Source organism: Taeniopygia guttata, chromosome 1, assembly GCF_048771995.1.
Source record: "Taeniopygia guttata chromosome 1, bTaeGut7.mat, whole genome shotgun sequence".
Taxonomy (NCBI): domain Eukaryota; kingdom Metazoa; phylum Chordata; class Aves; order Passeriformes; family Estrildidae; genus Taeniopygia; species Taeniopygia guttata.
The window spans coordinates 4310172-4335677 of NC_133024.1; the positions used below are offsets into that span (position 1 = coordinate 4310172).

The 25506-nt window shown below is 37.3% G+C and overlaps 1 protein-coding gene across 2 annotated transcripts in view; it reads left to right on the forward strand.

Annotated features, from left to right (window-relative positions):
- The window catches only part of MAP3K7CL (MAP3K7 C-terminal like), a 30044-nt gene extending 5003 nt beyond the window's left edge, over positions 1-25041 (forward strand). Inside the window, exons 4-6 of one of the 2 annotated variants that reach the window (XM_002189625.6) lie at positions 6748-6806; positions 14827-14942; positions 23873-25041. In XM_002189625.6, the coding sequence (XP_002189661.2) occupies positions 6748-6806; positions 14827-14942; positions 23873-24053 (356 nt within the window). In that variant the 3' untranslated portion in view covers positions 24054-25041. The remainder of the gene's footprint in view (positions 1-6747; positions 6807-14826; positions 14943-23872) is intronic. The other variant, XM_012570073.5, reaches the window with a different exon arrangement.
- The last annotated feature ends 465 nt before the right edge of the window (positions 25042-25506 follow it).

The window sequence follows — 25506 nt, forward strand, 5'->3', positions numbered from 1 at the left end:
TTTTAAATGCTTTTATGTTAGATATATCTCAAGAAGGCAAAGGAAATAAGCTTTTAATAGGTGTGAAAATTTCCAGCAAACCATAGTTGAATCAAGAGAGTACAAACAAGTATTTAACACCTTTTTATTTTTTTTTTTAAGATGAGCTACAAAAACATTCAAAAGATAGACCTTTAGGTATTCCATAGTAGATGGGGTTTTTTCCCCTTACTCTTTTATATTCTTTTTCACCTTTCTTTTCTCCTTCATGAGGATATTTGTTTTCAGTTTAAACAGGAGTTACCTGATGTGTGATAGTAAAGCATCAGCTGAAGCTCATGCACTGCTAGGACACAATAAGTTCTTGGCAAGGGCTAAGTGGTGAGGAAATCTCTCTGACTTAAGCTTTTTCTTGAATTCTACCTCACTTGAAAGGCACAGCGACGCATTTTGCCAAGAAAGGCTGCATTCTCCTTCCGGGGGCTGTGCAACTGCTTACTAGGAGGAACTGACAGCATAACTGGATATAAAAAGAGGAAATGGAATGTTTCTTCTGGGTGGCAATTATCTCACTGGCTAGGATTGTAACCAAGCAGTGGGTGTGAGGAGCAGTGAAAGGAAAAACTACTCTCAGCTTATGAGAAGAAATTACTTTGTGTTAACTGACCTACAAAACCTGGAGCTGGCCTATCCTGAGTGTACAAGAAATATTGTGTCTTACATTATTTGTCAGTTAACACCTGATGACTGAAATTCTGGCCAGTTTTGTGAGGTATTTTTAATGTGATAGTAGAGTAATCAGTTCCTTAAAAGTCTCAGGAGCAGCCCATCAGCGGGTGCTATATAAGAAGACAGTTTTATTGTGTATCTCTTATTCCTGTATATATAAATGTCTATGTTTGGCCCTTTCACTCAAGTTAACTAAGACACGTTTCCCAGGGTGTGTCTGTGCACTGTATCACAACAGTTTGACTTAAGGTACCATTTTAAAGTAATGAATTGGAAACATACTATTTCAACCTACCTTCCATCACTTGGAAACTAATGCAGCTTGAACTGAATGTGGTGTTCCAAGATTCAAGTAAGTGTTCCAAAGTTGAAAATTCATTGTGGTTTGTCAGCATCAATTTCGGTGAAATTCAATATGTCCTAATTTTTATCAACAAATACATGAACTTCATGGAATTTAGACAGCTGCATTTGTTTTGTGTAATAGTTCAAAGGGAAGATCTATAGGTGCATCTCTCTTCACCTTGCCTCATCAAATAAAAGCTTGAATCTAGCTGAAAAGTTCTATGTGGTAATAAATGACTGGGTCTGAAATTGTTAGTGAGTTCTTTAATTTGAAATTAGTCTACCTCTGACAGAACGTTACAGGAAAATCACTGACAACAAAGGCAAAACATTCATCTTCTAATGAACCTGACAGTGGAACAGTGTCATATTTTTGCAAGCATAGCAAAATTACTTGTTTTACTCTTCTTCATGCTCATTATCCTATTGACTACAAGGACTTTTTTCTGCTTTTCTAGCAAGACTGTTTTGCAGTGGTTTCTTCTTCAAAAGCAACCTTCAAATTCCTATCCCACCCTCATATTGGTTGTGATGGCTTCAGAAATTTTCCAGCACATTGATTGACTGCTAAAATATATGGCTAAAATTTACAGAGCTGATTTCCTGAATCTACACCCAACCTACAGGGCTCGGTTCTTGGGGAATTAGATGGGAAATCAGGTGAGATACCCTCAAAGGGACATTCATCTGAGGATGTGTCAGAATCTGTGCTATTGATGATTCGAGATTGTAGAAAGTCTCTGTCTGTCAGCCCCGCTGCCAAAGCAGAAGCCATAATTGGTCTGTGCTGGTTTCAAGGCTGTTTATTCTGTTTATCTCTAACATGTTCTGCTGCCCTGCCGCAGCTCTGTCCTGCAGGGCAGCGTGTGGGGCTCTGCCCTCAGTGGGATGTTACAAACATTAAATACCACAAACTCCCTGTGCTGGATTTACAATAACGTGCCAATATCTGTCACCTACGTTGAACAGTGTGTCCCCAGCCTGAACCAACAGAAAAATGCCAACACCACAGTGAAACATGGAGGGCATGAAGAAGGAGAAAAAGGACAAGACACACCCAATTTCCTCCATCTTGTCCCCTTTGAACCCCTAATCTAGAATCCTAAAATTTTACTTTTGCACCCGTGCCACACTTAATTATTACTTATATCAAACACTCAAAGCTGGTAATTCATCCTGTAAGATTGAAAACTCTTTTCCATGGACAGAGATCACAGACAGTGTCTCTGGGGGCTCTGTCCAGGGGGGTTCCTGACCCCTGCCAGGGTCCCAGACCTGCCAGGGCAGCCAGAGGGAAGCCCTGGATTCCCACAAGGATGCTTAGGTTTGAGTGAAGCTATATGAAGTAGAAGGATTTTGCTCTTACCTCTTCCATGATGGACTGTTTCTATTTTTGGGAGATCCACAACTCTTATTATTGAGCTAGCCTTCACATCCTATTCCTGGGTGGGGCAGTGACCGTTCCCCACTATTTTACGAGTGAGGTAACTGCGAGGTTGTGTGAGGTCAGGCTGGGCTGTGAATAGAAGCCCTGGAGCTCCACAGAGCAGTGCCAAGTTGCAGTCACTTAGCCACACAGCCTTCCAGGATGAATCTGATGAGTCTGTGCTGGCTGTCAGTATCCAGACCCAGAGCTGCTGCATCCCACAGCCCTCCCAGGGCCAAGGCTGGACCCCGACAGGCAGCTTGCCACTGTTGTTGCTGCGAGTTGTGGTGCTTGCAGTTCAGTTTGAGCACTTTTCCTGTGCGAGGGCTGATCCACTTACAGGAGAGCAGCCTACTCGTGTTACCAATTTAATTCTTTAATTTAGAAGGAAGAGATCTGAATACATTGGCCCACACATGTAGGAGAAAAAAAAATAGGACCTGACTGTATAATTAAATACTGGATCATAACTCAGTTACTCAAGGAAGCAGAGCTGTGATTGGCATTTCCTAAGTTTCAAGTGCTTGATTTAGCAACCTTAATGTGCTTTCAACACATTTAAACTTTTTATATTCTATTTCTGTCTATCTTAGTGAAGATCATAGAGAAACTAATTTCCAAGATTAAGCTAGAAATAAATCAAATGTTGTTCTTAAAGGATTTGCTGTCTTTAGCTCACAGTTGGGTTAACTGGAACAACCATATAGGAAAAGATTTGGGTATTACACTTCATTGTGCCAGGCATTGTGTCAGTCAGACAGCAACATGTGAAGGATTTCTCTCATTTGACATGATGGAGATCTGGGGTATTGGAATCTCCAGGAGGCCAGAATATGATTAAATAAGTGAAGCTTTCCAGAAATCAAGCTTAATTCTCAAATGTGCAACTTTAGCATGTATCAGCTGCCTCAGGGCTAGTAGTGAGCTTTTTGTACAAAGACAATCAGTGTTAATATTGAGTTCAGATATTCTTTGTTACAAATGACAGTTTTCAGCAGCAAGCCAAGCAAGCTTGTGAACCTGATTAAACAAACATGAAAATCACTCTATTTCATGCACACGAACTGAGTCTTTGGTTTAAAACACGTGTTTTAATCAGGGTATATGTCTTTAGGGCATTTTTAAATATAGAGCTTCAAAATTAGATTTGGGCTCTATGGGAAATCAAGAAATGCTACTCATTTAGAAATTATGTTGCAGATATTTTAGCTTAGGTGGCTGTAATGAAATCCCTGATCTGATTCTTTCACATCACAGGATAGTGCTGTTGAGTTTGCTGACATGGTCATAATATGCACATTTACATTTTTCCTTCTTTCTTATTCCCTTTTGACCAAAATCTTGACTCACTTTCAGGTGCAGTGAGTTGCTGTCTCTGATTTTTAAATATATTTTTATTTTAAACAAAATAAGTTTTCAACATGCAGCTTGAATTACAAATAATTTTCCTTATGTGTTTTTTTATAATGACTATAGGGATAAGATGGTGTTTGTGGCAGGTGAAAAGTCAGCCTAGATATTTTCATGGATTTGTGGTACAAAAAAATCACTAACTGTATTATAAAGGACTCTTTAATTATAATTATATTTAATTATATCAGCAATTCCTTATAATAATCTAGATAGTCATAAAAAATAACATTTAATTGAGAAAAGGGGAAATATAGAGTTTTGTTTTGTAGTTAAGGAGAGGTAGAGTAGAAAATAACAAACACAGATCAGTATATAGTTTTGAGAATGTTTTGATCTTCAGGATAATTTCATTGGCATTTCAGACATTTTTTTTGTATCTGATTTTCAGAGTTAATAGATTTTTAAGGCTAGAAGCCAATGTGATTTTGACTGGTATTCTGCTGGTAACCCTTACCAATAGCAACTCCTCTTGACATCCTGAAACATCCTCAAAAAAGTTTTAAGAGGTGAATGACTGCTTTAATTTGCTTTCCCCTTGTGTGAAATTTAAGTTTTCATTATTACCAAGTGATTTTTATTGTTAGTGTTGTGGTTGTTACTTAGACAACAGTGAAATAAAGACTGATCTGGGGCAATAATTTATTTCACTGAAAGTTGTGGGGAAAGTCTTCTGTTGTTCTTTTTGTGAAAAACAAGATTGCAGTTAGCTATGAGGATTTCTGTTAATTTTTGTACACTAAATATTTCAGCTGAAATTCTCAGAAGAGATGAAGAGAGTTAGGAACTCAGGATAATTTCAAAACACTGAAGTCTGTAGCATTTCTCAATGATGTTCTGCACATCAGATGATGATCTAAACAAGTCTTAAACTAGCATAACTAAAAAAAACCCTAGCAGCTGTTCAATAGATGCTAGGGCAAGCCCATTATAAAATGTACTATGGTATGTCATAATGGTTAGGATACCAGTACATTCTATTTTTAGTACCATTGACTCAGTCACTTGAGTTCAAAAAATAAGCAGGGAACATCTGTTTATTGAAAGGATTTCCTCTACATTAATTTCTCGTTCTATTCCATCCTTTATAAAGTACTTCCAAAATTTTTATCTGGTTCTCTTCGGGGTATGATCCAATTTATTTTCCAATATTCTGACACTGCATTGATTTTTATTTTCTTATGAATAGCTGATGCTGTGAAAATGTAATTACTCTCTGATGTTTTATCAAATTTTTTTAATCATTTGGAGTGTTGCTTTTGCTATGTTTTTCTGAATTTTAAAGCTGTTCTAGATCCCTCTTGAACATAAAGCTGCTGTACCAAAGATTGTACTGCTGGAATTGCCAAAACAAATAGCAGTTTAACTGCCATCCATGACTCTGGTCCAATATCTCTGACAGAATATTTAACAGCTATTCAGCCAAATACCTGTAAAGCAGCTGTAACCCTAGTCAGACTGAGTCTTATTTTGTCCTTCCTTTTAGCCTTGCCATATGATTCATCTTTCTGCTTTTAGAATATTAGTTTATTTATATATTGTACAAGAAAGCAATAGCAAATTAAAGAGAAACACTTCCATATTAGCATGATACAATTCTATACAATTAAAGCAATTTAAGTATTTTCCAGAATGGGCATGCTTGATGTATGGTGTGAAGAAAGAAGGGGGACACTCACATGATATGGGTATGACTTTTTGATAATGTAATAAGACAACTACTCCACGAAAATACAGGCTCTTCTCTTTATTTCCTGGGGAAATTCAAGAGCTTTTGGTTTTGTATCACTATATTTTTTTCTTCTCTGAGCATCTCTTCCCAGAGGCTGCCCACCTCTAGCTATATTATTGAGTAAGGCTCTGACCATGTGTGTTTATTTTTCATAGGTTAAGGTGACTTATTTTACTTTTTCTCCCCAACCTCCTTTGCTGTATAACCACAGAGGCCAGGAGAAACAGATATCAAATATTTGACAAATAATTTAGATCCTAGTCTGTATTCTTTTAGAATCTTTCTTTGATATGAGGTCCTCTTGATCTTATTGGGGTTTTGTTGCTGTGTTCAAGTCTACAAGTACACAGCAGATTGCAGGATCTGAACTGTGTTAACGACTTTCTCCTGGATTTTCTCCTTATTTAATTTTGACACATTACAAATAACTGTCTGTAAGCTAATAATAACACTCTCCTCACCTCCCATAACCTGTAGTAAGATGAATAAACAGTCATCGTAGTCCAATGCAAAACTGAGAGTGTGAAAGTCACTGAGAAAGAAATATTGCACTGGCGCTACCGAGTGTGATTCATATTTCTGATCTCAGTCCAACTACTAGTGGGCAGGTGTCCACATCACAACCCTGACATAACTGGTGCAATCTGTCCCACCTGGAAGCCTGTTCTAAAAATAAACAAAAAAAATCCCAAACAAATAAATAAAAACACAGCTTGGTTTGTTGTCATGATTGAACTAACGCCAGCCCAGAAGGATTGTAATTGACTGTAATTAAAACAGTCCTTTACTTAGCAGTGTAGTGGAGAGAGCTCAGGAAGAAAAACAGTTTAGATTTATTTGTTTTATTAAATTATCACATGTTCTACAGGATTAACTGCTTTGTTTCTTAATTGCTGCACTGCAAAATAGACTTTCTGTATTTCCAGAATATAAACTTTTCTTTTTAACAATACACCAGTATTTTCAAGGATTCTACTGAGGCATCTCAAGTGTAAAAGATAAGATGTGGAGGTGTTTTCAGGATAATATTGCTGTCCATATATGCAGTATAGAACTTCATTAACCAGATTATTTGAAATGCCATCTTTGGTAGACAATGACTTTGAATATCGTGTTTACCTTTTAGATGATGCATCCCCTGAAAACTTCTCTTTGGCATTTCCAGAACTAGATCAGCAGCTGCAGGTAAATTTTTATTCTCTTATGACAGTTCTACTTCACATTCATTGTATTTGTTGTTATAAAAAGCCTCTGGTTGTTACACTATAGTGGAAGTTTTAGTGGTGCTTTTCTAGCCTATTAACATTTAATAAGACTGTATATATCCACAGAAGAAAGCATTGTTTTTTCAAGATCTACAGAAAATTTTTAGTCCAACCACAGGGAAATTACTATTTTAACAATCTTGCCTGCTTTTAAGATTTTCCATCCAATTCCTGCAGTGCTGCTCCACTGCAAGGAAGAGAGTTCTGGTTCAATTGATGGGAGAAGGAATGAGAGGGGCATTATACATTCTAATGCCTGCAGGCTGTGCTATGACTGATACCATCAGTTTTCTCAGAAGCATTCTAAGAGAATCCTTTGGTGACCAGTCTGATTTGTCAACACAGAATACTGGACAGTGAGCAATGGATGGCAACTCCATGGTTCCCTAGGCACAAAGCCAGTTCTGCAGCCAGGGATTATTTCCCTTTCCTCTGTGGTGTTTCTGGAGTGTTTGCTGGCTTTTATAGCTTACTTCAGATCATCTGTTTTCCCAGGAGCATTTAAACTTCCTCTGATATTTCACTAAGAAGGCAGTTGTTTCCTGACTGTAAGTTGAGAAGGGCATTAGAAGACCACTCATTGTCCAACAATGTCATCTTTCCTGTACCCATCTCCTTGTGAGACAGCACGGGGTGGCTGCTGCCTTCAAGGGCTGACACTTCTGTCCTGCTGCCCTCACCAAAATAATGACTGAGAAAGGAATGGAGGATGCCAGAGACTCTTCTTGCTCCATGCCTCTCATCCTGAGGATATGGACAGGTTCTTTAGGCTTAAATAGGAATTAATAACAGCTTAAGATTTGGGACAAAAGGAACCAGATAGTATGCTAACCTCCTTATTCTACTAACCTTCCAGTGCAGTGAATAGGATTGGTATTTTTTTTGCCTTAGAAGAATTCAATTTGAGGAAAGCAATCATGTTTCATGGCTGGAGCACTGAACTGAAAGTAAAGAACCTGCATTTTGTTTCCAACTCTCACTGACACATTGCATAATCCTGGAGTTACTTCATCCCTCTGTTCATCTCTGAAATTAACTTAATAATTTTTACCTTTTTTGTTAAAGAGCATTGAGACCGGTAGGTGAGGATTGCTCTGAAAGAGCAAAGTATGATTATTATTGCTGCTATTGATACATAAAAACAAAATTACTAGCATTAACATATACGTACTCTGCAGGATGAGTGATGATTTTTTAATTAGGACTTTTATGACTTTTACATTTCTGCAGCCTATAATATATTCTAAATATGGAATTTCATGACAGGGTGAAAATGCTGCTCTGGAAGCATTCTAGTGTTCTGGATAGATAATAGCCCTTCAGTAAAAGTTTTTAGATACACACTAGCACAATCCCACCAAGTACCAATTGTACCCAATTGGTCTGTTAAGTACTTGACATTTGTTTCAGGAAAACCTTCCTTTACTCTCATGATCTCAATATGATAACAAATTTAAAGAATCAATCAAAGGCATTGATTCATGTAATTTATCCTTCATAAACTCTCTTGGTAATATCAGGGTAGCTGAAAGGATAACTACCTGTCCAACTCAACCACTTAAAAGTATAAAATCTGTGGTAGCACTTCATCCTTTAGGTTTCAAGCTTATGTGCACATTTATATTTTGATGCCTTTATGTTCAGCCAAGGGAAGTGAAGTCAATACAGGGTTCTGAGTTAACCTGATACAGAGGTAACATTGCATTCCATTTTAGCAATAAAAACTTGAATTTCCTTGCTTTTGTCAATCTGGATCACAGCTTCATGTGATAGCTATTTAATGTAAATACAGTATTTTTAATCTGCTTTAAAATTTCAAGCAATAACTGTTACAAAGTCATCATTTACCTTATTAAATTTCTTATTAATTGTGGTTTTTTCAATTGCTGCAATCCAAACTGCTGCAGGTTTGGCAGAACTCTATGGCATGTGCTCGCAATTCATGCCAGCTTTGAAACATGTAGCTCCTGTATTACAGAAACAAGTAAAATAGGCTTCACCAGGACCTGCAGAAGTAGTGGAGTATCCCTTGTCATTCTATCCATGCTTTTTTCTGTCCTGAAGTGCTTTAATACAGAGCACACACATGAAGGGTAATGAGAATTCATTAAATGAACCTTCTAATCAACTGTGGCAATAGCAGCCTGAAATGCTTGAATTTGTCAGAATGCTGGTACATATGTTCATAATAAAAATATCATCTCTAAGTGCCACAAGATTTTCATCAGTGCGCCATAAATACAGTCAAAAACATTTGAATTTTATTTAAAGAAGCAAACTATACATGCAGGTTATGTGGCTATATAGTAACAACCTTAAAAAAAATAATACCTTTACAGATTTCAAGCACACGAAGGAAAATTTTGGAACCTCTTTTAAAAACAAACAAAAAGCCTAAATTAGCTGATCTTTAAGCTGGATTTTGAAAGCAGCTTGAAAGCTATGTAAGTTCAGCGAGTCACTTGGAAAATCAGAGCCTTAGAATTCTATGCATGCAGGCAGCAGACCACAGCCTGAGTACCAAGCAATTTGCACCTCTGTTTTAGGCTTCAAGCTCTGTCCTCCTATGTTGGGCCTTGGCAGACAACTTGGCTATTTGAGCAGAATTACCTAGTGGTCCCACTTTTCCTCCCACAATTCTTCCATACCTATTCCCTGGGCAGCAGGATCAAATGGCAGGGCAAAGTTCAGTGCAGCCTGCCTTGGCAGGGTAACAAACCCTGCTCTCCAAGCACTCAGCTCTCCAGAGGTGCAGGTGGGATTGCCTGGAGAGAAGGTCTTTCTAGGAGACTTAGCAAAAAAACTTAATTCTCCATAAGGACTCTTACTAAAGGACAATTCTAATTGCAGCTTCTTGCCAAAGAATAAAAATGATTAGTCTGTGTGTTCTGATGTACTAGCTAGCTTTAGACTAACATGTTTTATTTTCAAATTACTTTTTTGAATGTTACATTTTTTTCTACACATTCCAAGAAGCAATTTGTGAAAAAATAACACAGCTACTTTAAATCAAAATTTATATGTGGTCAACCAGACATGAAAACCCTTCATATGAGAACAGATCAGTTTAAGCTATATTTGCAGCTTTATTATTAAAAAAAAAACCCCAAAAAACCACCACACACACACACAACTAAAATAACTTCCTGCTAAGTTATCAGTGAAACAAAACTCATAGTAATAAACTTCTTGTTTTCAATTCCTTTTGTTTGCAGTATTGGAAATGATTCTCTTTCCACTGACAAGCAATACCTGCTTATTTGAGCTTTGGTGGTTTTTGCCCCCTCCCATATGTACAGGTTATATGTTGTATTTAGAAACATACATCAGCATCCAACACTTCCTGTGACTTGCTCAGTTCACCTCTCTGTTCTCCATCAAAATCTTTATTCCACCTGAGGGCTTCATCCTGAAGAGGGAAGAACACAAGTCACATATGGACACATAGGGTGTTCTATAGTTCTTTCTCTTTGAAAACCAGGTTAGGTGGGGCTCTGAGCAGCCTGGTCTAGTGGAAGGTGTCCCTGGCAGGGGGTTGGAAGGAGGTGATCTTTAAAGTCCTTTCCAACACAAAACAATTAAATGGTTTTGTGATCTTGTCTCATGAAATTGTGAGCTTCAGAGACATTTATGTCATATTTCGTGTTACAAATCTGTCTCCTTAGATGACTATAAAATTGCTGCAACAGAGAAAAAGCTCCAACCATTTATGACATCCAACCTTAAGTCAAAGGATAGTTTTTCTTGCTTTAGTAGAAAATGCTCATATAAAAGAAGTAATACAAACTTTATGAAAGAGGTAGTGTGTTGTGTGTGATATAAATACTTAGCAGAAACCTCGTTTAGTCTGTAACTTCAATTGCTTCTACTGAATGCCAGGATTTTTGTTAGGCACATAAATTAATTTTAGGAAGTTTAAAAGCATACTGTGTTTTTAAAGAGGATGCTGTAATTTTTTTACTATGTATTGATTTCCATGAGAATTTGAGGAGGACTATGTTGCTCTATAATTAGATTCGATTCCTTATGAACTTAATAAGTCTCCTGTAATGCTGCTGTGATAAGTTTGTTCTTAGATTATGTAAGACCATTTTAGGTATGTATGTTGACATGTATTCATGTTCACCAAGTTAGAGCATCATACTAAGGTTAGTAAAGAATGGAAAATCTCCCAGGAAGGAGAGCAAAACTCACAATTGCTCTCATCCTGAATTGTTTGGAAGAAAGAGAACTGTTTATTTCATAGTAAAACTAGACTATATTAGATGTATTCTAAGATGGGTATCTGAAACTGGTAGAGGAGTTCCAATTGTACAACAAGAAGTAGCTGCAATGTACTATTTTTGCTTGGCACAATATGGGTTCTTCCATCATAGAAGAGTGCACAAGGCCATATCATGAACATAGGCCACATTCAAAATATTGGCATTGGATTTTCCACTTTTCCAGAAGAGTTCAGCTGAAAGTTACCAAATTGACAAAAAACAAGACATAACTCTTAAATTAGTTCAGTGCTGAAGGCTTCTAGATAAGTTCACGTGAGCTGCAGAAATTGCCTGATACAATTTTTTCTTGAAACTTCAATTTTTCAGGAGAAAGTTTGAATTTTTTTTCACAGTTAGACACGTAAGTGCAATGATGGTGAATTAAAAAATCAACTGTTTTAAAGTTTTTGAACAGTTAAGTGGCACTGTCAGCTATACTGCTTTTGTGGATATGGAATGCTGATTTTCATATGGCAAGGCAAAAGAACTTGAATGTGAGTGAAGCAAAAAAAAAAAAACCCAAACATGAGAATTTTCATTCTGTGTCAACCCAGCAAAGATTTTATTTAGAAGACCTCCTTCAACTTGCCTTAAAAAGCAGAGAGGAGGCCACCCAGATGATTAAAGGAATGGAGCACCTCTCCTGCAAGGAAAGCAGGTCCCTTCCAACCCAAACCATTCTGTGACTTTCTGTTTCTTCATGAACTGCTTTTGCATGTCATCTTCCAACATATTTCATATCTAGATTCTGAACAAAAGTCTAAATAAACAGTATGTGTCTTGTAAAGTCTACATTTATATGTGCAGTTCCAGAATGGTCTATTTAAGGACCTCTTAGTGGCTACCTGCTGAATTCTGTAGAACATTTGACAATGTTACAGCAAGTTACTCAACAAAATACAAGGAAAAATCAGACCTTGTTGAAAATCAGGCAATAATAGGACAGACCATCAGTATAACTTACAGCTGTAGCTTTTGTACTAGCTTGGTGAAAAGATCAGAGATGCTGCGCATGCATATTTTGCCAGCACAGGAAAATGAGGGTGGATGACACTGAAGCCTGAAATAAACAGCATTAAAAGTAGCAACTGTTGCCATCAAATGCAACCTACTTTGGCAGGGATGTTTTTTGCTTGTCTAGCAGGTATGCTTTTATTTATATTAATTCATGGACAGGCAAAGTACTTCATGAAGCAGCAAGCTCAGGCGGTTCTAAGAGGAAGGTAAAGTATGGCTGTTTACTTCTGTGTGAAAAAAAAAAAAAAAACATACTGCAAATTGAACTTTATTAAGCCTTTCTGAAATTAGCCACCTTGGTAAACCAGCAAACTTAACATAAAGATGTTATACACACTTCATGGAATGCCACTGTGCATTCTGTACTGCAGTATCTGCAGTACTTCCCATTGCCTGGCCACAGACAGTTAAAAAAGTCCTTCCAGGTGGAATGGAGATTCATATCTCTCCTTTTGCCATGTTATTGCAGTAGAAAGTGTTTGCTAAATAAGCCTGTTTCATATGCTACTGACCAGAAATTACTCATGGATGCTGTAGATAGTATCTCTGGAGCCTTTCTTAGAAGTTTCCAAATTACAGAGGAGCAAAACAAATTCTCCAGTTCTGGCTGCCCCATCCCTGGAAGCATCCAAGGCCAGGCTGGATGGAGCTTAGAGCAACCTGCTCTGGTGGGAGGTGCCCCTGCCCATAGCAGGGGCTAGAACTTGATGCTCTTGAAGGTCCTTTCCAAACCAAACCACTCTATGATATCATCCAATGATATTCTATCTAGTCATTTGAAAACGTTGTAACATTTCTGTTTTAAAGAAAAATACACTAATAATTTAAAATATTTTTGATATAGGGCTTACTACCATCAGACAAACTGAAAATAATTTTATGAACAGAAATAAGTAAACTGATTGTTTCATTTTTAAGTTTAATTTAAGTGCTAAAATATAAGTGTAAGAGAAAATATCACTGAAGAGGAAACAATAATAGGAAGGGGTTTAAAAGTTAGCAACTGGTTCTAAGTGAGCCTTAGATACTAAGTTTCAGCATGACTAGTTAATTTTTAGCTCTCTATATATATCTTTTGAGTGGGAAGCTGGAATATAGAAACTGAGGACTGTTTTAATTTTTAAACTGGTTTAAACCGGCTAGATTAGTGGAAACTAAATTGGAAGCAAATCCAAGGTCTTTTTTGCTTTGTTTTGTTGTGTTTTTCTTTTGAAGTATCACTGTTTGGGGACTTTCCCCTTGGTACTGTTTGAAATTGTTTTATTGTGACACACATGTCAGTGGCTGATCTCTGGTAGATAGCAGAGATGCTGCTTTGGCTCATCCACACATTCTTGGATTAGAGCAGTGATACTTCTATATTCAGTCTTGCTAAATTTATGCTTATTATTTGGGTGGCTATATGAATGGTGCTCTTTCTCATCCACATTGAAACGCAATTAAAAGCCCTTTTCTAGGAATTAGATTTGTCAAGTATTGGGCTGCCCTTTCCCTGGGTTCCCAAAATCTCCAAGATCAGGGGGAATGAAACAATGTGCTATGAAACAATTCTGCTGCAGCAGGTTTAAATTTAGAATATGGAATATGAGTGTCTGTGTTAAAATTTCAGTGAGGAATCACATACCAACTACAAGTACTTGCAAGCTCCATACATTACTTACATCTGTGCTTTGGGTTATGTCTGAAATCAGCTTACCCTGTCTCCTGAACAAAAATGCTTTTAATCTTTATCTCTGAACCTGTTTAGTAAAATTTAAATTTCCAGTTTAGATTAAACAAAGGATTACAAGTTCATAAATAGAAAAAGTGTGACTACTTGTGCTTTTCCTAATAATGTCATTAAGGGAATATTATACTACACAGAAGAGTAAACATAGGACAGCAAGAAATGCAAAATAATCTACTAATATTGTGAAAGGCAATTGGATGTTACTTAACTGGGCAGTAAATGAACTATTTTAAGTGTTTCCTTTTACTTCAAACAGGTGGCTCAAGCATGCTGTTTGGAGTTCATTTACAGTCAATAGATTCATGGCTAATAACTTAAAAATACTTCCTGAAAGTGTTATAACCAAAATGTGACAGTCAAACCCAAAGCCTGAATTAAGATGCATTCTTTTTAAGGAGCAAAAAGCAACTACATTTAACCAAAATGTATTTTCAAGACTTTGGATGAAATTTACATAAGGAGTCCTAGGACAGCATGGTTTTATTTGCCATATTTATTGCATTCAGTGTGCATTGAAAAAAGGTTGATCTTGCTGCAATGTAAAGATGTATGTGATAGGTCTGACCAATGCATCAGCTATATGATTTACATATCACTCCAGCTGAATAAGAGGAAGGTAAGGGAGAAATCCTTCTTTGAAAAATTTTGCAAAGCTGACAAGGAGAGTTCTGAAAATTCTCACAATGTTTGAAATTTTACACATAGGATTGACATTTTATATGTATTCTTCTGCAGGGAACTGTTCTGGGTTTTTTCTTTCCTTGAAAGGCCATCACTAGGAATGGTTGGCCATATACTGCAGTTAAGGGAAAAAAATTCTCACAGGAATTTAGATAAATATTGTATCTTTCAAATTATGTGGGGGTTTAACTAATATTTCATTCAAAAAACAGTGGGGATTTTTTCTTCTTCTTTTTTTTTTCTTAAAGCCTCTGCCTCCTTGTCATGACTCTAAGGAATCTATGCAGGTGTATAAACAGCACTGCAAAATAGCAGAAGAGTACCATGAGGTCAAGAAAGAAATTGCTCTGCTGGAAGAACGAAAGTGAGTAACTTTCCCAAAGGATTTACTGTCATATATTCTCTTTGTAAACCCCTGTTTGAAACATGAAAGGTTAACATTGTATTTACTGACCTTCTATACATATATGCCTATATATGTATATATTTAATTACAATTCTGGCCTTCCAGGATCTGAAGGAAACCTAGAAGAAAGATGGAGAGAGACTATTTATAAGGGCCTGGAGTGACAAGGTTAGATAGGATATTGGGAAGAAATTCTTCCCTGTGAGGGTGGTGAAGCCCTGGCACAGGTGGCCCAGAAAAGCTGTGGCTGTGCCATCCCTGGAAGTGTTCAAGGTCAGGCTGGATAGGGCTTGGAGCAACCTGGCCTTCTGGAAGGTGTCCCTGCCTGTGGCAGAGGGTTGGAACTGGATTATCTTGGGGGTCCCTTCTCACCCAAGCCATCCTATCACCCTATGGTTTCATGCCCCTGCATGATGGTCACAGCAGAGCATAAGTTGGCCATTGCTCTACAGGATCAACTGAGGCCACTAAGGGCTGTCACAGTTCAGCTTTGGGGGTGTCCCTTAAAAGCTTCACTGACAGCCTCCAGGTCACATAACAATCCAGTTCAGCTGGTGTAGGTTCCTTTTCAATTTTAGTTTTTTCAATAAACATTGCACACTTTAATGAAGATCAAAATGGATCCTCATTTAGGCTTAGAACACTTGACAATATTAGTAAACATGTTTCTGTGAGGTGATTTGTTTTGGTGTACACTGGTTCAATATACATTTCAAGTGTTCATACCCAAAGTGAATAAGCTGGAGGCTTTTATTCTTGTCTATGGCCAATACTCATAGCCCTCTCATCTTTTGCCTGACTATTAAATGGCAAAGTGCACTCTGTGGCTGTCAGTCCCTTTCCACAAGAAGCCTGAAAAAGAAATTCAGAGAGAGGAAAGAGCATGATTATTGAAATCTCTGCTCAGCTGATCCTGCAGTTCAGCCAAGTTTGCATGCATGGGAATCTTCAGCTGCAGAAGCAAGAGGGAAACTGCTAAAATACCTGTAGGCTTACAAGACAGCCAGAGAACTCCCTGAATCCAAACTCTGCAGGCTATGAAAGCGAGATGTCTTTATCCAGGTTGATGGCTATAGGCACAATACTTTTTGCCTAAAGTGTCAAAACTAGTTAAAGTTTACCACTGCAAATCCCCTTCCACTAAATGATCAGTGTGGCAATCAAATGCTGACAGTCTGGAACAAAAGCTAAAACAGATGATGTCCAATGTCATGGAAAAATGCATTTTAAATTTGATTCATATTTGCAGTGTTTGCATTTGATTCACCATTAATTGAACTTTGCCAATCAAAAATAATTGGTTTTTTTTTAAAAGATTAGAAGATAAGTGATTTTTTTTAATTTGCAATGATTCTTCAGATTTGGTTGTCTGATATAAGTTGCTTACATATGTATTTAGCAATCAATTCAGTGGAAACCATACGAAAACCAAATTAAACTCTGAAAATCCAAGTGCAATAAAATATTAAATGATTGTTTAAGTACTTTACTTTAGTTGTATAAACACCAAACATCATAAACACCTTCCATCATTAGTGTTTTAGAGTCTACTCATATAAATCTATTGTTATTATTATTATTATTATTATTATTATTATTATTATTATTATTGGCACAACCCTGAATCAGTTGTGCCAATTTATGAAGAATGCTTGGAGCCCATGAAAATGAGACGCTCACGTATATTTTTGCACTTTCTGGAATAAAAAAATTTGCTGCTTGAATGCAATTTTTTTATTTATAAGTCTATGGTTCTAGCTAAATTAGAAATTGTTTGCTTCTTGAGAACAGCAGGTACATGCATTATTGAGACCCATGTGTACTTTCTAATTAAATATTTGTAGCCTGATGTTCACATGCTGTATAGCTGTGAAATGCCTAAATATGACAAATATCAGGGCAGCACCTTTCACACCTCCCATGTATCTTAATCTGAAAAAGTGATCCTACAGCACTGGAATTAAAGAGGTTTAATTTCCTAGAAGCTAGTGCACTGTGGTTCCCTGATTTTGATGTTTAACAAGCTGCAAGTGCAAACTGAAGATATTTTTTTCTCCAGATGTGGATTGTTTATAACTCTTTCCTCCAGGTAGATTATCCATTTTGTAATATTTTGGAGCAGGTCTCATGCCTTCCCCCATTGTATATCTTTCCTTTCTGGAGCAGTCTGTTTTTATTAAACTCCAGAAACTAACTGGGACCTCTTTACTACATGAAGTTTGGTTGAAATTGAAATTTAGATTTGAAAGTGGATTAGAAAGTTATTAGGACACATATAACTATACACATGTAAGCAAACAAACCTGAACATGACAGCCTTGATTTTTATCTAAAACTAGATAGAAAGGGAGTATAGGTGTGGAGGCAAAGGAATAAAGGAGAAGTAAAAGAGAGTTTTGCTCTCATGTTCACTGATTTATGTCTAAAAACATTCTCAGCACTTACAGTAAGAGAGTTAAAAGCAGTTTAGGGACTAGTATATACTGAATGAAGAGTGGATTATAATGGCTGGGGTGGCATGCATGTTTTGCATTGTGTATGTACATATATGTGTATATATATATGTATATAAATGCATATACATATACTTATATATGCACCTTATAATTGTGGCCTTTTGGTACCTGAAAGGAGCCTACAAGAAAGATGGAGAGAGACTATTTACAAGGGCATGTAGAGATAGAACAAGACAGAATGGTTTTAAACTGATAGAGAGTAGATTTGGATTGGATATTAAGAAGAATTTCTTCCCTGTGAAGATGTTGGGGCACTGGAAATGGTTGCCCAGACAGCCCTGGCTGCCCCATCACTGGAAGTATTGAGTATTTCATTTTTAAAAGGGAAGAATGCTTTCACTTGTCTAAAAAGTCTGATAAGATGCACAAGTTTTAAGCCTCCAAACCAATTACAATCAAATTGAAAACATGGAGTTCGCAATTTTCTAAAATTTGCCCCTGCTGTTGGTGTCTTCTTCTACATTTGAATATTAATGTATGGAAACAAAAATTACCAATTGTCTACTATGCCTGCTATCTATTGTCTATTTCTCTTAAATATTATTTTGATAAAATGGACAATGATCAAGTCACATCCCTTGTAATGGGAGCAAACAGCTTTTATAGTGTTTTTCAGTGTACATTTTTACCAAAGGCAATCACAAATGCTGTTGGATGGTACCCTTGGTTGGGAGCCAGTGTTCCCAACTTCTCTCCACAGATCAATTCATGATAGTACACACAGGATGCTGAAGGCTATGACTGACAGAAAAAAGCAGAAAATTGATTGAGCAAATATTTTTCATTTGTTGGCTAGGAGGAAGAAATAATGTTAACCTGACAAATATCTGTACAGGTATTCGAGCATTTTAGCAAAAAAAACCAAAAGGAATATAGTTAATTCTACTTTAATTAATTTTTGTTCCAACCCCCAGAGTTTGGTGTAACCTTTCATACATGAAATAATATATGCAGGTATATTTTTATATTATTTTACAAGACACAGAAAGTTGTAAATTATTTTAACAATACTGAAAAACAGTGAATCTTTTACAACTTTTCAAAGGCTTTTACTTCTGTTTAGCTTGATGTGTAATGTGAGCATTGAGCATGGCCAAAGTAAAAAGTCAGTGAAGCGAAATGACAAGGGTTGTTTTTCATCAAAATGAGAACAAAGCTTACTTACTTGTTCTCTTCTGTGCAATATAGATGGCATGAGAATGTACTAGGCTGGCAGGGGGAGAGAAGATGAAAAGTATTCCACAGGAAAATGGGAAATGTGAGAGAGAAAAAGAGGTTGCAGTATCAAAAAAAGGGAAAATCAAAGGACAAAGCAAATAAGGATGGGAAGTTACTCAAGAACAAAAAAGATAGCAAGAATTTGAAAGAACATTGGGTAGATTTTTTTGCTAATTTAATCATAGCTTTGTTTGCTGTGTTCACTCACACTCTTCACATTTATGCCAGCAATACGTAGTACAAGGGAAAAAACCACTCTGGAATGGGAGACATGATTGAAAATAAAGAAAAGGGTGTGGAAGCGAGAACACACCACATTTAGGGCACAGAATGTAATTTAATTTATGTTCCAGAAACACACACGTATTTCCATAACAGATGGTTATGGGTGTCTAACTTTGGGTGAAAGGGATGAGATGGCTGGTTATTTCGAGCACTTGTTATATTGCTATTACCAGATAATGACCCTGGATTATGTAGTTAAATATTAGAGTTGCCATGGTTGCTAGCTGTATCTTATATTCTTAGCACTGGATGGTTATCTCTTCTTCCTCCCCCAGACAATTCTAATATAACTCTACAAAAAAATATCATTTGATCACCACCTCATTTAAGATCACTCATTTTCATGGCCATGGATATTATTTCTTTTCCTACTTTTACACATTAGAGTAGACACAGAAACATAGAATTGTTAAGATTGGAAAAGACCTTTAGGATTATCAAGTCCAACCACCAAACCAGCCCCACCTCCCTCTTCACCATTAAACTGTGTCCTCCACTGCCACCTCCACACGTTTTTTAACTAGTCCAGGGATGGTGACTCAACCACTTCCCTGGGCAGCCCATTCCAGCTTGCTCTCATGATCATAGGACTGTTTCTGTGCTTTTTAATCCAGAGGATGTCTCCAGGTAAACTGTTTTTTTGAGTGTCTTTCCCAACACTGTGAAAACACTCTAAGTACTTCAGAAAAGGATTGGTGTAAACCTTAAAGACAACATCTAAGCTCAATTATTTTCCCATTCTAGACCTATTTTTTCATCATTTCACATGTATTCAAAATATATGTTACTTGCCAAATACCAGAAATTAAATTACAGCTTTTCGAATACAAAGAGAGACGTCCTTTTCTAGAGGAAGTGTCCTTGCCTTTGGAAGGTCCTTTCCAACTCAAACTATTCTGTCATTCTGTGGCCTTTTATGTGTTGGCATCTGAGACATATTTTCATTTACATTAAAGCAGACTTTAATGGTGTTGCTTTTAAATTAATTAGACTATTCATTAGTCTACTATTAAGTAGACTTATGCAAGAACAATCTCCTCAAGACAGCAGGGTCTCATAATTCCCCCTGACAGGAAAGCCATGCCAAATGTGGGAAGAGAAAATGACCTTATGGCCACCAGTACACACCATCTGTTGGAGAAGATACTGTACTGCCACAGATGCATGATCCTGAATACCTTGTTCACAGTGGGGAAAAGGCAAATCTGAGTCTTTGTATTCTGGAAACTGTTTTCCTTGTGACCAGTTCATCTCTAAATACACTTATCTCCAGACAGATTTATCTGCTTAGTCTGTCACTTTTCTTTGTATTTATTCCTAGTGAATAAATACAGTGAGAGTGTTAATAAATACCAGATAGAGTGTTGAGGAGCTCTGTTCTCTGTATGTTTAATCATTAAGACCAGAACAAGAGAAATAATTTCCCTAAGACAGTGCTATGTTTTTCTCCTGCTTGTGGTTTATGGGTTTATGATGCAAATCACTAATGTTGCCTCCCAAACCCCTCTCCAAAAAAGAACACTTCAAGTACACATTACAGATTGTCTCCAAGCTTTGAGTACCTCAGCACTAGTTTGGAACCTACCTTATCAATACTGTTAATATTTAAACTTGGGGTAACCATTAACAGAAAATACTCAGTGCTACATCTATTTATTAAGCATCCATAACAAAGTCTAGATGGTGAAAGAGCTTAGCATGGTGTTCTTTAACCTCTGAAAGCTAAGTTCAAATCTTAGATTAGATCAGATGTAAATGTTAGTTACTGTCCTCATCCTTTGGTGCGCTTCATAAACTACACCATTCATAACATTTAGCAATTCCCTGGTACTCTAATTTTAGATGTGTGGCAGGCTGACAGTATTAGCCTGAAACATCACCCTATCCCGTAAACAGGTGTTGATCCTGATGGGAAAGGACTAAGTAGGTTCTGCTGACTCAGAAGTGGGCAATTTTACTACTTCAGTGCAAGGAAACTGCTTTCTGTGAGGGAGATCCAAGAGTGTGGGCTACAGCAATGAGCATATTTTGACTTTAATGCATTTATAGTTTGTTTGATAGCAAATCTAAATCCTGGGGAGGGGGGAGGGAAGTTATCTATGCTGCTTGAATATTGCTGGAGAGCAGCATGAAAGCCATGCCTGCACAGAACGACACAGAATCAGAGCTGACCTTCATTACTGGAGCTGAGTTTGCACCTTGTCTGTCTGTGCCTCTCCTGGCTCAAGTCCAGGACAGTCAGTACCATTCCTTTTCAAGTCCTGAAAGTTCCCACAGAAAAGGTTTACCTGCTTTTAAGATGCTGATTACCTAATAGTGTGTTCACTGCATCTCCCTTTCAGAAAGCTGATGAATGTAAGAAAAGTCAGGAAGAATGATTCTGAATTCATTTGTTTGGACATTTCCAATTTAACAGTCTATAATTTGAAAGAGCTTGATTTAGCCCTTCAGTCCAACATTATATCGGAGAATAATTGCAAACAAATATTGCATAAGTTCTCATTTGGTCTTCAGAGATAAGAGTCTTCCAGAGGAAGTCCGGGGAAACTGGAGAAACAAAAACAAACAAACAAAAACCCCCAAGCATCTGGAGCTGTAGAACCTCATTGTCCCTGAATGTATTTCTCACATGAAATCACTCCTCCATGGCCTCAGGCCCATGAATAGGAGCTGTCTAGCAAGATTGTCTTGATTTCTATGAAAAATAGAAATAGTGGTTGATCTAGAGCAGCCAAGCCACACAGAAATGAACCTGTTAGTGGCTTACTGTGTTTAAAACATGTACAGCTCTATTGTGTTAAATGTAAACAGAATTCTACTGGGTAAAAATGTTCTCTTGAAGTTTCCTCTCAAAGGCCTGATTGAATGCACCTGTCACCTGGTGAAAGGAAAAAGAAGAGGCTTTGCTGCAGCATAGCTGCTCTGCCTTACCTCCATAGTATAAAACAAAGCTATCTTATAGGAGGATGCCTATATGCTGCCTCTTTGGCTGATTTAAAAATTCTGTAACAGCAGCTAACTCTTCTCTTGTTTTTTTTTTTTTTTTTTCTTTTTTTTTTCTTTAACTCTTCTATTTTTTTTCCTTTTTTTTTTGTTTTTATTTAATCTATGGGAAGTACCGCTGGTAGAAATGGCAGTACCATGGGTCTGTTCTAATTTGTGACTCCTTGAACTGCAGTAACTGTGACTGTAAACAGTCAACCAAACCATGGGCAAACTCTGCTATCACTGAAAGCTGCAGTAAAGACAGAGGAAGGTTAACCTGAACCTAAATGAAGTCCACACAGAAGTGTTTTGCAGAAGCCAGATTTACAGTTTTGCTGCTCTATGTGGTAGCTTTTCAGCTACGAGTAACATAAGTGATCAGCAAACACAGGAATGTTAATTTTCATTAATACTCTGACCTGTGGGGGTGGAATTGCTGATCTGTAGGAATTTCCTGTCTGAAAGCACTGATCTAGCCTGACAAGTGGGCTCCTTTAAGGACTATCCACTGTGTGGATAGTGAAATCTATCCACTATGAAGGCATTAACAACTTCCCACTGATGATCTACAAGCGCTGTTTTGACATGACTGAGAAATAAAGTCACAGGGCTATTGAACAGTTAAAAGATTAACTAATCTCTGAGACAGAATGATCAAAAGAACCTTTTAGAAGAGACTTCCTGTAATGGGTGAGTATTTTACTCAAAGGGAAAAGGAAACCCAGAGGCCAGGCTAGCCTGGTGAGTGACTAAGAGGAGGGCAATTAGATACTCTGTGAGTTACTCATGCCTTCAGTGTGTTTTAAGACCTCTTTTATCTTAACTTGTGCTGAGGTAATTTCAGTTGATACTATACAGGAAACTCCAGCTCCTGGCCAGCTCTGGGAATATAGGGCACTGTGTGACTCCATCCAGAAGAAGTCACAGCTTAAATCCTTTTGTGTCTGTACTTAAGAGGACCAGGAGGGGTCAGGTTTGCAGCTCTTCCTCAGCGACAGGGCTAAGATCTGAATCGAAACACATTATAGAAACAATATATGTAGCTCAGATTCAGCGCCTACTACTTACTGGATTTGTTTGTAGAAGAGAAAAGGAAACCAGGCACACTTCACAGAACTTACTGATAAATCTAACCAACCAAACAAAAACACCTCACTCTCTTTCAATGATGCCTGGTATCAAGGGAAAAATAAATTGTTATTCTTCTGGCAAAGTATTAGCTAGTCATCTCTAGGAACCTGATTCTCCACTGTGAACTGTGTGCTCAACTCTTACTGAAGTTAGAGATCACAAAATCATACAATCAATAGAATAGTTTTGATTGGAAGGGACCTTAACACTCATCCAGTTCCAATCCCCTGCCACAGGCAGGGACACCTTGCACTAAACCAGGTTGCTCCAAACCCCATCCAACCTGGCCTTGAACACTTCCAGGGATGGGGCAGCCACAGGTTTTCTGGGCAACCTGTGCCAAGGCTTTGCCACCCTCACAAGGAAGAATTTCTTCCCAATAGCCCATTTCCTGCTCTCTTTCAGTCTGAAGCCATTCCCTTGCCTTGTCACCTGTGTCAAGAGTCCCTCTCCAGATCTGTTGGACCCCCTTTTGGTACTGGAAGGGACTCTAAGTTCTCCCCAAAGCCTTCTCTTCTGCTGAACAGACACATGAACACAGCATTTTTCAGGCTTGGTCTGAGATTTTGGAAGCTTAGTCTTTTAAAGGGAAAAAAACCAGGACTCTAAAAAAATTAATTTTCTAGGTCCTTGTTTCACACAAGTAATAAAAGTAAGTTAACAACACACAGCCCACCTTTGACCTAACACAGGACAACAGATTTTTTGCCTGCTGCCATTTTTAATATTTGGGGTTTTTTTCATAATCATCAGAAAGGAGCTGATTGCCAGACTGGAACAAGTGGAAAAAGAAAGCATGGATGCTGCTCGGCTGGCTAAGGAGTATGCAGAGCTGACAGAGGAGAACCGAACACTGAAGCTGGCACAGACACAGTGCGTGGAGCAGCTGGAAAAGCTCAGGATACAGTACCAAAAAAGACAGGGCTCCTCATAACTCCCAACTAGCTCATGTGAGGCAGTTCATACAGGAATGATCCTGTGCTGGAAAGAGATTTTAAAATAAAGATTTGTTTAATATGTTACAACACTCTACTACAGATACCGAGTATGTAGAAGTCTGAATTTTATTTAATGCTTGCCACCCAGTAGCTTAATATAATGGATATTTCATCCATTATATAATGGATGTTTTATTTCAAGTAACATAATTGAAGTTAATCTATCCCCATTATATGTTCTAGTGGATCAGGTTTCTTTTCTAAACATATTTCTTCCAATTTAAGAAGATATGGACACACTAGAAAATTATATAAATAGTCTCTGTGTTAGAAATTTGGATCATACTAAGGACTGGGACAATGTTAATATATGGAATATATGTATGTTAATTTTAGTTTGGTAAATTCTTTTTAAATTATTTTCGTCATGCGTAAAGTGTTTGGAAGTTATCTTGAAGCAGATGTCCTCACTGGTAAAAGCTATACTTCATGTCAACTTCACACTGTTGTATAAAATCTGAAAAACTGCACATTAAAAACTGAAGTAACAAAATCATTTTTTTTATCAAACAAGTGCACTGCCAGTGATAATTTGCAAGTTATAAAATTAAAAGGAAACAGATAAGATCAAACTTCCCTTCCTTAAGTGTAAAGATTACTTGAGTGTCTTTTTTATTGTATTTTTTGGCATGCAAGAAATGAAAAATTAATATAAGAATCATAGTTTCATCATAGTTCCAACTGAGACTATGTCAGTAAAATTATTGTGAGGATCTTTTGCTCTTGTTTTCTGGTCTATTTTGAAGCACAACTGGCTGTAAGTAGGGATGGTAGTTCTGTGATACACAAATAACTGGGAAGTAAATGTCAGTTTTACTTGCTCTATTTATCCCTGTATTTTCTTAGATCAAATTAAAAAAATCTTTGTTATACTTCCATTTTTATTCATAGAGCAGTTTTTTCATTAAAAGTGGATGTAGAAAAGCCCTTTTATTTCTGAATGTTCTCAAATCACCTTGTATTTTAAACTCTGCTTGTCAGATGCAGCTTGTTACATCTTCATGAGCTTAGAATTCAACTTAATGTGTTCTTAGTATTGAAATGTGTCTTAGTAATTGAAAACAATGAACTTAAGATTTGCACAGGACTTTAGCTTTGATTATTATCATTAATTTATCACGAAAATTGAATTTCATGTTAATCAGAACAATTCCTGGCGGCAAAGGGGACAAAGAAAGAATTACAAGCTGCCTGTAATTTATCTGTGCTAACTGCTTACAGTATTCCCTGCAGCACAAGTGGGAAAAGTGGCTCTGTGTTACTCCAGCACCTGGCACTGCAGCAGGAGAGCATGAAGAGATAACAGAAGACAACCTTATTTCCACTTCTCCTCGTGAGCAGTGTCAGCATCCAAATTTGGCTTCCTGCTGAACCTGGGAAATCACCACG